The sequence below is a fragment of the Pecten maximus genome, unplaced genomic scaffold (assembly GCF_902652985.1).
Source record: "Pecten maximus unplaced genomic scaffold, xPecMax1.1, whole genome shotgun sequence".
Lineage (NCBI taxonomy): Eukaryota > Metazoa > Mollusca > Bivalvia > Pectinida > Pectinidae > Pecten > Pecten maximus.
This window is the reverse complement of record NW_022980809.1, coordinates 1-13,201: the sequence shown is the minus strand read 5'-3', so window position 1 is coordinate 13,201 and position 13,201 is coordinate 1. Positions and strand designations below refer to the sequence as shown.

The 13,201-nt window shown below is 35.1% G+C and overlaps 1 protein-coding gene across 1 annotated transcript; it reads right to left on the bottom strand.

The window, feature by feature from the left end:
* Positions 1–200: 200 nt before the first annotated feature.
* LOC117319720 (tetratricopeptide repeat protein 39B-like) lies at positions 201–13,176 on the bottom strand. Its single transcript, XM_033874477.1, has 5 exons — positions 13,090–13,176; positions 12,344–12,455; positions 11,066–11,183; positions 6,764–6,880; positions 201–6,370 (listed from the first exon to the last, which is right to left on the bottom strand). Exons 2-5 carry the CDS (start codon positions 12,450–12,452, stop codon positions 6,121–6,123), a joined length of 594 nt encoding a protein of 197 aa, XP_033730368.1. The 5' UTR covers positions 12,453–12,455; positions 13,090–13,176; the 3' UTR covers positions 201–6,120.
* Positions 13,177–13,201: the final 25 nt, after the last annotated feature.

Below are 13,201 nucleotides of genomic sequence, written 5' to 3'. Positions count from 1 at the left end.
GTAGGGTAATAAGTGAAAATTCTCCAAGATGTTCCAAGTAGAAAGATGCTCTAAATATGACATTTAATTCAAATTAGAGGGGAAAAAGACGATATCCGCAGAAAATCTTCCCTACTTGGTATGTTTTCAAAATCAATTCTATCTCATGACAGATTTTATGTGCTAAATATGGAAATATCGTGGGGTTTTTTTGACAGCTACATTAGCAACAAAGCTTCAATACAGTTATTCACAAAAATTCCATCTTACACAAAGCTTGCCCTATGAAATCAATACAATCCAATTGATTTTCAAAAATTGATATTCTACCCTTATAATTAACCAGCCAGCCAAGTCCTAGTTTAATCAATATTCCTTTATATAAAGAAATTCCTTAACTTAATTAAATTTTCTTGTAAAAAAAGTATTACAGAATTTAGGAAAGTTCCTTAACCAAGATTTCCCCCCTTAAATCCAAAAGCACTTTCCTATGGAAGATTTTAAGTTAATGAGTTACCTTAAGTTAACTTTGTTGATGAAACTGAGGCCTGAACTGGTATGAAGACCTTATATACTCTCCAATTCTGCATATGTATATAAGTGTATATAAGTAATTATGTGAGCAATATTAATACTGCAACTATTATTTTGATCACAAAATCTTCATAATTCTTTTTCCTATATACATGTACAATATTTAACTAAGCAAGAAAACTTATATTTACAAAATGAAAAACAGAATTATACTTTAAGGCATTTTGACAACAAGCGGCATATTTATTAACAATGGCAGTGTACTATATTTTTCTCCAGTCTTATACATACATGCACTGTAACATTATCAAAACAATAACCTAAAGATCATTGACAAGTTATTTTGTATTGTTCTTAAAACATAACAGGTAATTCTTAACAATGAGCAACAAAGATGGAGTTCTTCTAACTCAAAATCATGAACGAAAAATTCACAAACCCATATAAATCACTGTTTAACCTAGCTATATTCTTATTGGTCCTGAAAACCAACACAGGTGGATATTTCACAAACCTGACACTTCAGACAGTGTAGATAAATCACACTCTAACCCGAAACCCTGTATACATTGTATTCTGGTTGGTCCCAAAAACCTGCATTCTGCTGACCCAACAGCCATATATACTCGCGTAAAATTTGGCAGTTGTAGTGAAAGAGCTAAAATATGACATCTCAAATAATTGACACGGAAACTGAATCTAAATAAAAATCTATCTAGTCCTACAGATGGGAAAGCTTGTTGATGCATATTTCTACCATTCATAAAGGAATCAATCATAGAGGGATATATAAACTACAGAATACTGCTACAGGTTGTAATTAAAATGTGGCTATTTAATGTTTAAATAAACAATTGTTAGATTGTATTTATTGTCAATATGAATGCAATTTGGGTGAGAGATAAATTTAGTAGTGTCCATTAGATGCGGCATGAATATTTATCTGTCATCCATATTGTCTTTCTTAAATTGATAAATACATTTTATACGTTTTATTTACTCCCATTTCCCTGAGTGTATGTTCATTTGAAAGAACAGCATCTTTAAATCAAATTCATTTCTGTCATTGATATCAAATCAATCTGACACGCAGTACTATGCCCTGCCATAACTTACCGCCCAAAAACATCATGATAAAACAATTGGTCTCATCAGGATCCCAACTGTGTTTGATTCATCCTCAGCATAGTACAAAGCATTTCTGTGACACTGGTCAAAATGGAGTAACAAGCACTTCATATGATCTAGACTGCATCTAATAGATGAAGCCTTGATTAACATTGAGGTAATGGGAGACTGCAATACTGAAATACTGAATACTGAAATATTAATAGACAAATGGAACATGACATGCCTACGATAAACAAATAAATAAATGTAAGGCTCGGATCCCCATCCCTACTTTGATAAACATAGAAACAAAAACAAAAATATTGCCAAAGTCCAAAACATATCAAAATTCAATCCTACTTGGTAAATGACTATACATGTACATCACTGCACAATATTAAATCTCTTAAGAAATTTCACTGAAAACATCAGCACCCTATCTATTACTATTGATAACGTGACAATTTAGATAACAATTAGGGATAGCTAGAATATATTCCAAGTATAAGATATTAATAAATGCCATGTATTGTAATCGCCAAATGATTTGTTTTATATACTGTGCATTTCCCATACAAATTTTTATCTAGAAAAGTGAATGTGCATGAATTATTGCTTGGAAATGTAAAGTTGAATACTGGAAAGAGTGCACATTTTGTATGATGTAGTAGGATACATTGATTTATAATGAAAATGATATAAAAAATCCTTCATACTTACCTGACTTTATAACTCGGATAATAAACCATAACATTTATAAATCAATTTCTTGATGTTTCTATAACTTAAACTTTTAACCCTCAATATTTAACTGTAACTTTAATTATAACCCTGATATTTAGCTATAACTTTATAACCCTGATATTTAGCTATAACTTTGTAACCTTGATAATTAACTATAACTTTGTAACCCTGATCTAAAACTTTATAACCCTGATATCTAACTATAACTCTATAACCCTGATATCTAACTATAACTCTATAACCCTGATCATTAACTATAACTTTATAACCCTGATATCTAACTATAACTTTATAACCCTGATATCTAACTATAACTTTATACCCCTGATATCTAACTATAACTTTATAACCCTGATATCTAACTATAACTTTATAACCCTGATATTTAACTATGACTTTATAACCCTGATATCTAACCTTAACTTTATAACCCTGATATCTAACTATAACTTTATAACCCTGATATCTAACTATAACTCTATAACCCTGATATCTAACTATAACTTTATAACCCTGATATCTAACTATAACTTTATAACTCTGATATCTAACTATAACTTTATAACCCTGATATCTAACTATAACTTTATAACCCTGATATCTAACTTTAACTCTATAACCCTGATATTTAACTATAACTTTATAACCCTGATATCTAACTATAACTTTATAACCCTGATATTTAACTATGACTTTATAACCCTGATATTTAACTATAACTTTATAACCTCAATATATAACTATAATTGTATAACCTTGATATTTAACTATAACTTTATAACCCTGATATTTAACTATAACTTTATAACCCTGATATATAACTATAACTTTATAACCCTGATATCTAACTATAACTTTATAACCCTGATATCTAACTATAACTTTGTAACCCTGATATCTAACTATAACTTTGTAACCCTGATATCTAACTGTAAATTTATACCCCTGATATCTAACTATAACTTTGTAACCCTGATATCTAACTATAACTTTGTAACCCCGATATCTAACTGTAACTTTATAACCCTGATATTTTGCTTTATGATGATGGCTTATTAATAATAACTATAATCCTGATATTTAACTATAACTTTATAACTCTGATAATTAGCTATAACATTATAACCTTGATTTATATCTATAACTAATAACTTTATAACCCTGATACTTAACGGCTTCAAAACTTTAAAAATATAAATACTTGACATACACACTTGATAGACAGACATTCACAATGACTATAAACATGTTGGATTAATCATAATCTTTCAGCAATTAATTACTATTTAGGAGAATATTATGAAGATTTTATGAAATGTGGAAATTGGCATATATATTTAAAAATAAATTCTTTTAAAATTTAATTTAATTTTAATTTTATCAAAACATTCTTTTCACAATATATTTTGATTTCATACACTAGATATAAAAATTGATGTAATGAGGAAAATGGCAGTTTGATCATCTTTTTTTTAAAAAGTTTTTAGGAGTTTTAATATGATGGGACTCTATGAGATCAGTAATACATTGGTGTTACAAATACTTGTAAAATTCATTTCATGGCATTTTAAAACTTTATGGAATTGTTGCTTAAAAGCTAGTCAACTTTCTACAGCATTAAATAGACAGTTGTACAGGTATTTTGTTAGAGTTGCTTACCTGTCCTCTGTGAATGCCAAGACACATTTGCATTGTTTTTTTGTAAGAATGTAATACTATTGTTATATTATGCATAAATATGAAATACTTTGTCATGTCACATATTGGATACCAGGTTTTTGTAAAACAAGAGATCATTTAAAATTTGTTCTGTAAATCCTGAGGATCCTCCATGGCTTACAAGGCTGACACTCTCCACTAAAGGAGCGATGAGAAATTCTCTATACTGTATAGTGATTATATTTCACATGAGTTATATTTTGTATGTATTATATTTTACATAGTTACATTTTGAATGTGATATATTTATTTTGTTTGAGTTATCTTTTGTATGAGTTATATTTCACATGAGTTATATTTTACATGAGTTATATTTTCACTTTACTTGTGTTTCCACTAAAATCCACGAATTCTAAACAACAGTGAAATATTTACGCGACTGATATTATTATATGAGTGTTATAGTACCATATCATAACTCGGTGAATATATACTGTAAACGTTGAAATTTATACGAGGGGGAACTTTACGCTAATTACGCTGACTCCTTTTGTTCACGAAAATTTCCCCTACACGTATTATTTTGATATCAATTTGCGTAATCTTAAACTACAAGCGAAAGTGGATCGATCGCAAAAATTATCCCCACGCGTATAGTTTACCTTTTGAAATCGCGAAATTAATCCCTGCGAAAATAATCATGTTTACAGTAACTCAACGTTATATAAATTAAAATTAATATTAATTAATCCACTGAAAAATAGAAATTATGATATATAATTATATTCCGTTAATGGATAAATATTATGTAAAAATTATACTGATATACAAGTGATCCATAAAATATCAGAAGCAGGTGTAAAGCAAAATTTAACCCCTGCGAATATGTTCCATAAACAAAACTGCGAAATATTGAATCTGAAAATTTGTTGTACAATTCAGTTGATAGGAAGCAGCTAGAATTTTACCAGGGTGGCCCTCAGTCTTTCCAGGAAAGTCATAGAGCTTTCTAGACATATAGGCTATCGAAGAGATTCTAGTAGGACAAGAATGAGTATATCAGTCACTATTTCTCCATTCCTATATATTTATACCGTACATATATATCACTGTAACAAATTAGGTTATTAAATTATAAATATTTCAAGGACTCCGCCAGGGATTGAACCCAGGCCCTCTGATTTGCTAGTGTGATGCTCTGACAAATGAAATGAAAGAAATTCTTCCTAGCTGAGTCGGAAGGAAGTAGCTTGTAACACAATCTAAAAAGAATGCAGAAAATTTCAGGATAGCATGATTTTCAATTGCATATTATTTCAAGGATAGAATTTTCACGATTTAATTTTTTTTGTATCTCCATGATCTGGTAAATTGTCAAAATCATCCTCTTGTAACAAAATATCCAGTCATACAGTATAACTAATGAGATCAAATAAAGACCTAAACCCAGCTATTCAAAGTTCAGGTCTCTTAGATAACATCTCCATATTGCATAAACCCTTTTCCTACTTAAAAGTTTCTCTCTCCTTATATGGATAAAAACCTTCAATAAATCTCAATATAGAGTCAAAACCTTTGAATGAATTAAAATTTCACTCTCTTGATATTTCCAAAAAATCAGTTTATAAAATCAATTTTGGCTACTGTAATGCTGAAACTATAACATGGTGCTTTAACTCTTAATTTAGTCTAGAGCACATTTTTATTCAATATCTCTAACAATTACCTTTGGCTATCAATGGGAATGTCTTTTTGTTCAACTTGCATCCTATTAGACTAACTACACACTGTACTTAATAATTATGTACATTCTTCATGCAGAGAAAATAAATCTGACAATGTTATCACCAATATTGTGGAAAATGGGAAAGACTCGGAATCACATAAATAATCATTTCTGATCAGTCTTTTAAATTTATTTCCCCATATAAAAAATAAAAATAAAATAAATTTCTAATCCACCTGAAAAGAAGTTTTTTTTTTCAGAACAACAAAAGTCATTAATTAACCAGTTTAATTTAAAACGACCTGTTTCTTATATTTTACTGTACATTATATCTTCCCTATTTCTACACTTGTTAATTCTGATCAACATCAAAAGTGTGTTGTGTGGTTCGTTTCTGCCACTCCAGCATCTAGGCTGTCTTGTCCTGAGGTCCAGCTGCTGCGATCACCTCCCTTGTCTGATGTGCCTGGTTGCGGTGAGCCCAGGGGTGATTCAAGTTCATCAACGTCACCTCCATCATTGCTATTGTTACTGTTTGTCTGATTGGACATGGACAGACGGACGGCATGGACACGGAAATGTAATCGTGACTCCAGCAGATAGCCTTTGTACTTGTTCCTGTTAGTACAAAACAAACATGACATGACGGTAACTATACAATATAATAGTACCGACATTATACCAGTAGTATCTACAAATCAGACAATAATCATTACTGTTTTTATTTCACTTAAAAACCCGCAGAACATTTGTGAAGCATGTATGCAAGTACATGCAGTTATACCCTGTAAAATATGTAACAAAAAAAAAAATAAAAAAATAATGTAAATTTGGCAAAATATTTGTTTTAATTACGTTTATTTGTAGACAACAGATGGACAAAGTGTAACACTATGCCTTTGACCACTTCATGATGGCGACAAAAAAACTACTGGAAAAATAAAATAAGATCAAAAATATAAAGATCGTAATAAAATTAGACATCGAAAAACCTGACTGAATCACACCTACTTTGCTTTCTCTAGAAGTAATTTGACTTCATTCCAGTTCTCTTCTGCCAGATTTAGGATGGCCAACTCGACTACTGCATAGGGAACCAGGAAAGTGTCTTTCTTGATGTTCTTCTCGCTTTATTGGGTAAAAAGGTCAAAGTTCAACATATCATCAGGTCAAGAGTTCAAAGTCAAAACAACATCAAATTAAAAGACAAGAGGCCCAGGGGCCTTAACGGTCATCTGACTCTAAATTAAAAACCTTATATAATTGTAGTATGTATTCTCTGTAGCAAGTATATAGTGGCACCATTTGCCATGGTGGCCATCTTGGATTTCTGACCGACCCAATCAATAACAACACTTGGTTAGGGCCATCTCAGGATCATTTCTGGTAAGTTACAGCTGAATCCCATTGGGGGAATTTGAGAAGAAGTTTAAAATAGGCATTGTTCAGGATAACCATGATTGCACAATCATGTTACAAATGGCCGCCATGGCTGCCAAGTCAATGATTTTATGAGGCGGAAAAATATTAACACTTTGTTGGCACTCCTTCCTTAAAATCCTCACCAATTTCCAACTCAAAGGCACCAGTGGAACTAGAGAAGACGTTTAAAATGTTTTTTCAAGATGGTTGCCATGGTGGCCATCTTGGATTTCTGGCCGACCCGATAAATAACAACACTTGGTAAGGGCCATCTCAGGATAATTTCTGGTAAGTTAGGGCTGAATCCCACTGATGGAATTTGAGAAGAAGTTTGAAATAGGTGTTGTTCAGGAAAACCATGATTGCGCAATCATGTTACAAAATGGCCACCATTGCTGCCATTTCAAAGTTTTTACGAGGCCGAAAAAATAACAACACTATGTTGGCTCGCCTTCCTTGAAATCCTCACCTATTTCCAGCTCAATGGCACCAATGGAACTGGAGAATAAGTTTAAAATGTGTTTTTCAAGATGGCTGCCATGGTGGCCATCTTGTATTTCAAACCAACCCGAAAAATAACAACACTTGGTCGGCATCATATCAGGATCATTTCAGGCAAGTTTCAGCTTAATAGCACTGGTGGAACTGGAGAAGAAGTTTAAAATGTGTTTTTCAAGATGGCAGCCACGGTGGCCATCTTGGATTTCTGACCGACCCGAAAAATAACAACACTTGGTCGGCATCATATCAGGATCATTTCAGGCAAGTTTCGGCTTAAAAGCACTGGTGGAACTGGAGAAGAAGTTTAAAATGTGTTTTTCAAGATGGCGGCCACGGCGGCCATCTTGGATTTCGGACCGACCTGAAAAATAACAACACTTGGTCGGCATCATATCAGGATCATTTCAAGCAAGTTTCAGCTTAATAGCACTGGTGGAACTGGACAAGAAGTTTAAAATGTGTTTTTCAAGATGGCGGCTATGGCAGCCATCTTGGATTTCTGACTGACCCGAAAAATAACAACACTTTGTCAGGATCATATCAGGATCATTTCAGGCAAGTTTCAGTTTAATAGCACTGGTGGAACTGGAGAAGAAGTTTAAAATGTGTTTTTCAATATGGTGGCCACGGCGGCCATCTTGGATTTCGGACCGACCCGAAAAATATTAACACTTGGTCGGCATCATATCAGGATCATTTCAGGCAAATTTCAGCCCAATAGCACTGGTGGAACATGAGAAGAAGTTTAAAATGTGTTTTCAAAATGGCGGCTATGGCGGCCATCTTGGATTTCGGACCGACCCGATAAATAACAACACTTGGTCAGGGCCATCTCAGGATCATTTCAGGCAAGTTTCAGTTTAATAGCACTGGTGGAACTGGAGAAGAAGTTTAAAATGTGTTTTTCAAGATGGCGGCCACGGCGGCCATCTTGGATTTCGGACCGACCCGAAAAATAACAACACTTGGTCGGCATCATATCAGAATCATTTCAGACAAATTTCAGCCCAATAGCACTGGTGGAACTTGAGAAGAAGTTTAAAATGTGTTTTTCAAGATGGCGGCCATCTTTGATTTTGGACCGACCCGAAAAATAACAACACTTGGTCAGGACCATCTCAGGATCATTTCTGGCAAGTTTCAGCTCAATAGCAGTGGTGGAACCTGAGAAGAAGTTTAAAATGTGTTTTCAAAATGGCGGCTATGGCGGCCATCTTGGATTTCGGATCGACCCGAAAAATAACAACACTTGGTCAGGACCATCTCAGGATCATTTCAGGCAAGTTTCAGCTCAATCCCACTGGTGGAACTTGAGAAGAAGTTTGAAATGTGAAAAGTTTACGCACGGCGCACGGCGCACGACGACGGACGAAACATGATGACTATAGGTCATCCTGACCCTTCGGGTCAGATGACCTAACAAGAGATCCCAGAGGGATCTTGGCGCCCACCATTGAATGATCTTTATAGGTTCCATGTCAGATTGATCTTTTCTCTACTTTTCCCTTCCTCTAAGTCTTACTAATCTGTGTAAATTCAGAAACAGCCCTCTAGTACTTTTCAAACAAGGGAAACCTATATATAAAATTTAAGATTTAGCGATAATGGCTGTCTGTCGGCCATGTTGTTTTCGGATTGGTCCCAAAATGCAACACCAGGGACCAAGGGGAACCTACATATGAAATTTGAGAAAGATCCCTTCAGTACCTTCTGTAAAATAGCGATAACAAACTTCAATTGTCAAAATACAAGATGGCTGCCTGTCGGCCATGTTATTTTCTGTTTGGTCTCAAAATGCAATATGCATAACTAGGCACCAAGGGGAACCTATATATGAAATTTGAGAAAGATCTCTTCAGTACATTCTGAGAAATAGCGATAACAAACTTCAATTGTCAAAATCCAAGATGGCTGCCTGTCGGCCATGTTGTTTTCCAATAGGTCTCAAAATGCTTTATGCATAACTAGGCACCAAGGGAAACATACATCTGAAATTTGAGAAAGATCTCTTCAGTACATTCTGAGAAATAGCGATAACAAACTTCAATTGTCAAAATCCAAGATGGCTGCCTGTCGGCCATGTTGTTTTCCGATTGGTCTCAAAATGCAACATGCATAACTTGGTACCAAGGGGAACCTACATATGAAATTTCAGAAAGATCCCTTCAGTACTTTTTGAGAAATAGCGATAACAAACTTCAATTGTCAAAATCCAAGATGGCTGCCTGTCGGCCATGTTGTTTTCCGATTGGTCTCAAAATGCAATATGCATAACTAGGCACCAAGGGAAAGATACATATGAAATTTCAGAAAGATCCCTTCATTACTTTCTGAGAAATAGCGATAACAAACTTCAATTGTCAAAATCCAAGATGGCTGCCTGTCGGCCATGTTGTTTTCCGATTGGTCTCAAAATGCAATATGCATAACTAGGCACCAAGGGGAACATACATATGAAATTTCAGAAACATCCCTTCAGTGCTTTCTGAGAAATAGCGATAACAAACTTCAATTGTCAAAATCCAAGATGGCTGCCTGTCGGCCATGTTGTTTTCCGATTGGTCTCAAAATGCAATATGCATAACTAGACACCAAGGGGAACCTACATATGAAATTTGAGAAAGATCCCTTCAGTACTTTCTGAGGATTAGCGATAACAAGAATTGTTTACGGACGGAGGGACGGACGGACGGAGGGACGGAGGGACGGACGGACGGACGGACGGACGGACGACGGACCACGGACGCAGGGCGATTTGAATAGCCCACCATCTGATGATGGTGGGCTAATAAAATGCATTACAAGTCTAATAACCTATAAATAAACAATGTTAGATTGATATCAACGCATTACTTCATCTAATTATGAGTGAAAATTACATATAACTAGAGGTAGGTTAAAGATCGAAAATGAGTCAAAGAAAAAAAAAGAGAAGAAAATCCAAACATCAATGATGATTTCGAAAAGGCAATAAGCCAAACATTTCTGAAAGTGTTTGCAAATCGGTTTTGTAAATTTTTGTAATGTTAATTACCTTCAATTTAGAAAACTGATATTAAAATTGATAATCGATCAATTTCGAGTTTCCAATTATCAATTCTGAAAGTGAAACCGATTCCCATCAATACATGTAATAATATTCCTTTTCTAAATCATTAATACATATTGAATGAAAACTTCACTCCAGCCCAAGAACCTTCTTTGTTTAAAATCCAAACACATTTAACACTTAAAAAAACCCACTTCCGTTTGGTAATTTCAAGGGACAAGTTTAAAAGAAAAAAAACATCACAGTAATTTCTTAAAGAAACGGTCAAATAGGCAATTTGCTCAGGGTGGAGTTTTCTTCTCACTGTGCCAGACAATCAACAATACCAAGAAAACTCTTACTTTGCCACAATTTCGGTGAAGCACTGCCGTGCCTGGAAATACTGTGATCTGTGTTTGAGGCACACTCCCTTCAGTAGCAGAGCAAGGCAGTAGTCGTCCATGAAACAGGGGTGGGAATCTGAGGGCAGAATGTAAGGCTTATTACAAATCTAGGTACAAAACTCTGGGTGGGAATCTGAGGGTTTATAAAACTCTGGGTGGGAATCTGAGGGTTTATAAAACTCTGGGTGGGAATCTGAGGGTTTATCAAACTGTCGACGGGAATCTGAGGGTTTATAAAACTCTGGGTGGGAATCTGAGGGTTTATAGAACTTTGGGGGGGGGGGGGGGGGGGGGGGTATCTGAGGGTTTATAAAACTCTGGGTGGGAATCTGAGGGTTTATAGAACTCTGGGTGGAAATTTGAGGGTTTATAAAACTGTGGACGGGAATCTGAGGGTTTATAGAACTTGGTTGGGGGGTATCTGAGGGTTTATAAAACTGTGGACGGGAATCTGAGGGTTTGTAAAACTCTGGGTAAGAATCTGAGGGTTAATAGAACTTTGGGTGGGAATCTGAGGGTTTATAAAACTCTGTGTGGGAATCTGAGGGTTTATAAAACTTGGGGGGGGGGGGGGGGGGGATCTGAGGGCAGAAGGTAAGGCTTATTACAAATCTATGTATAAAACTCTGGGTGGGAATTTGAGGGTTCATAAAACTTTGGAGGAGGGATCTGAGGGTTAATAAAACTCTGGGTGGGGATCTGAGGGTTTATAAAACTCTGGGTGGGGATCTGAGGGTTTATAAAACTCTGGGTGGGGATCTGAGGGTTTATAAAACTCTGGGTGGGGATCTGAGGGTTTATAAAACTCTGGGTGGGGATCTGAGGGTTTATAAAACTCTGGGTGGGATCTGAGGGTTTATAAACTCTGTGTGGGAATCTGAGGGTTTATAAAACTCTGGGTGGGGATCTGAGGGTTTATAAAACTCTGGGTGGGGATCTGAGGGTTTATAAAACTTGGGGGGGGGGGGGGGGGGGGGATCTGAGGTATTACTTACTACAGCATACAGTAATCAAATGGTAAAATGCAATTGGTAACTTAAAGTCAAATGAATGAATGATGTTTAGAATGACAGGTTTTCACATCATATCCACTGCATGATCCCTACACTCTGGTAAACAAATATCACAATTATAATTAATTATATAATTTATTAACAATCAGAAACAGAAAATGTTCAAGCTTTCCGAAGATTATCAGGAGAAGGCAGAGAAAATCTTATTGAATCTATACTCTACCTTTCTTCTCCACAATCTCATTGATTGTCCTCTCAGTAATCAACAGGAATGGTTCAAGTAGAGGATCATTTTTACTGAGGATGTTGAAACCATTTAGCAGATACACCATTTCCTGAAGAAAAAAATTATCAGAAGTTGTTTTCTAATTACTGCAGTCATCTTAAATTAAAAAAGAAAATTATTCATTTAATACAATTAACTATTTTGAAAAAAAAAAAGAAAAAACTTAAGTTCTACTCTTGTGGATTTTTTCTAAGTAATAATACTAGAACTGTTGACAGGACGACTGACAAATTGACAAATCCCCCCTACCCCACCCTGTCCCAATCCACTCTGATTCCCACTCTGAACCCAGAACACTTGTTATCTAAGATGAAAAAGGTCAAAATTATCAAGATTATGTAAACAAATAAAGGCAAAAGGGCATAACTAGTACTGCCGTAATAAAAAAGGTCATATCAAAAACAAGATGGACGAAATCAGTGTGTGCAAACTATATCAGTGATGTTTGGAATAGTTTGGATAGAAACTGGAGTTGTAAAGACACGGACTATCCATCAAAATAGCTAGGTAGATCTAAAAAAAATAAGTCCAGGTGCAAAATTTCAGTGTAAGATGACTACTTCCACAAGAAAACTGTTGGAATTGCGCGGACAAGATCCTGTACACTGACAGATGGACAGACAACCTTATTCCAATATACCCCCTAACTTTGCTGTGGGGGTATAACATGGAGACAATCTCACCAGGGCTGGCAGGAGAAGATGGTTCCCTTCCTCCTGGAAGCGTTTGGCTTTGTGAACAGCAAATTTTTCTAATGGAATGGACTTTCCTGCAATCTTGCAGCTAGAGTCCTCC

Bases quoted from the DNA above. Each gene is read 5' to 3' on its own strand.
- LOC117319720 (XM_033874477.1), bottom strand. From the start codon at position 12,452: ATGGTGTATCTGCTAAATGGTTTCAACATCCTCAGTAAAAATGATCCT. The intron at 11,184-12,343 runs GTAGAGTATAGA...TTCTGCCCTCAG, and splicing joins TGAGATTGTGGAGAAGAAAG to ATTCCCACCCCTGTTTCATG. The intron at 6,881-11,065 runs GTAAGAGTTTTC...TACCCAATAAAG, and splicing joins TTCACCGAAATTGTGGCAAA to CGAGAAGAACATCAAGAAAG.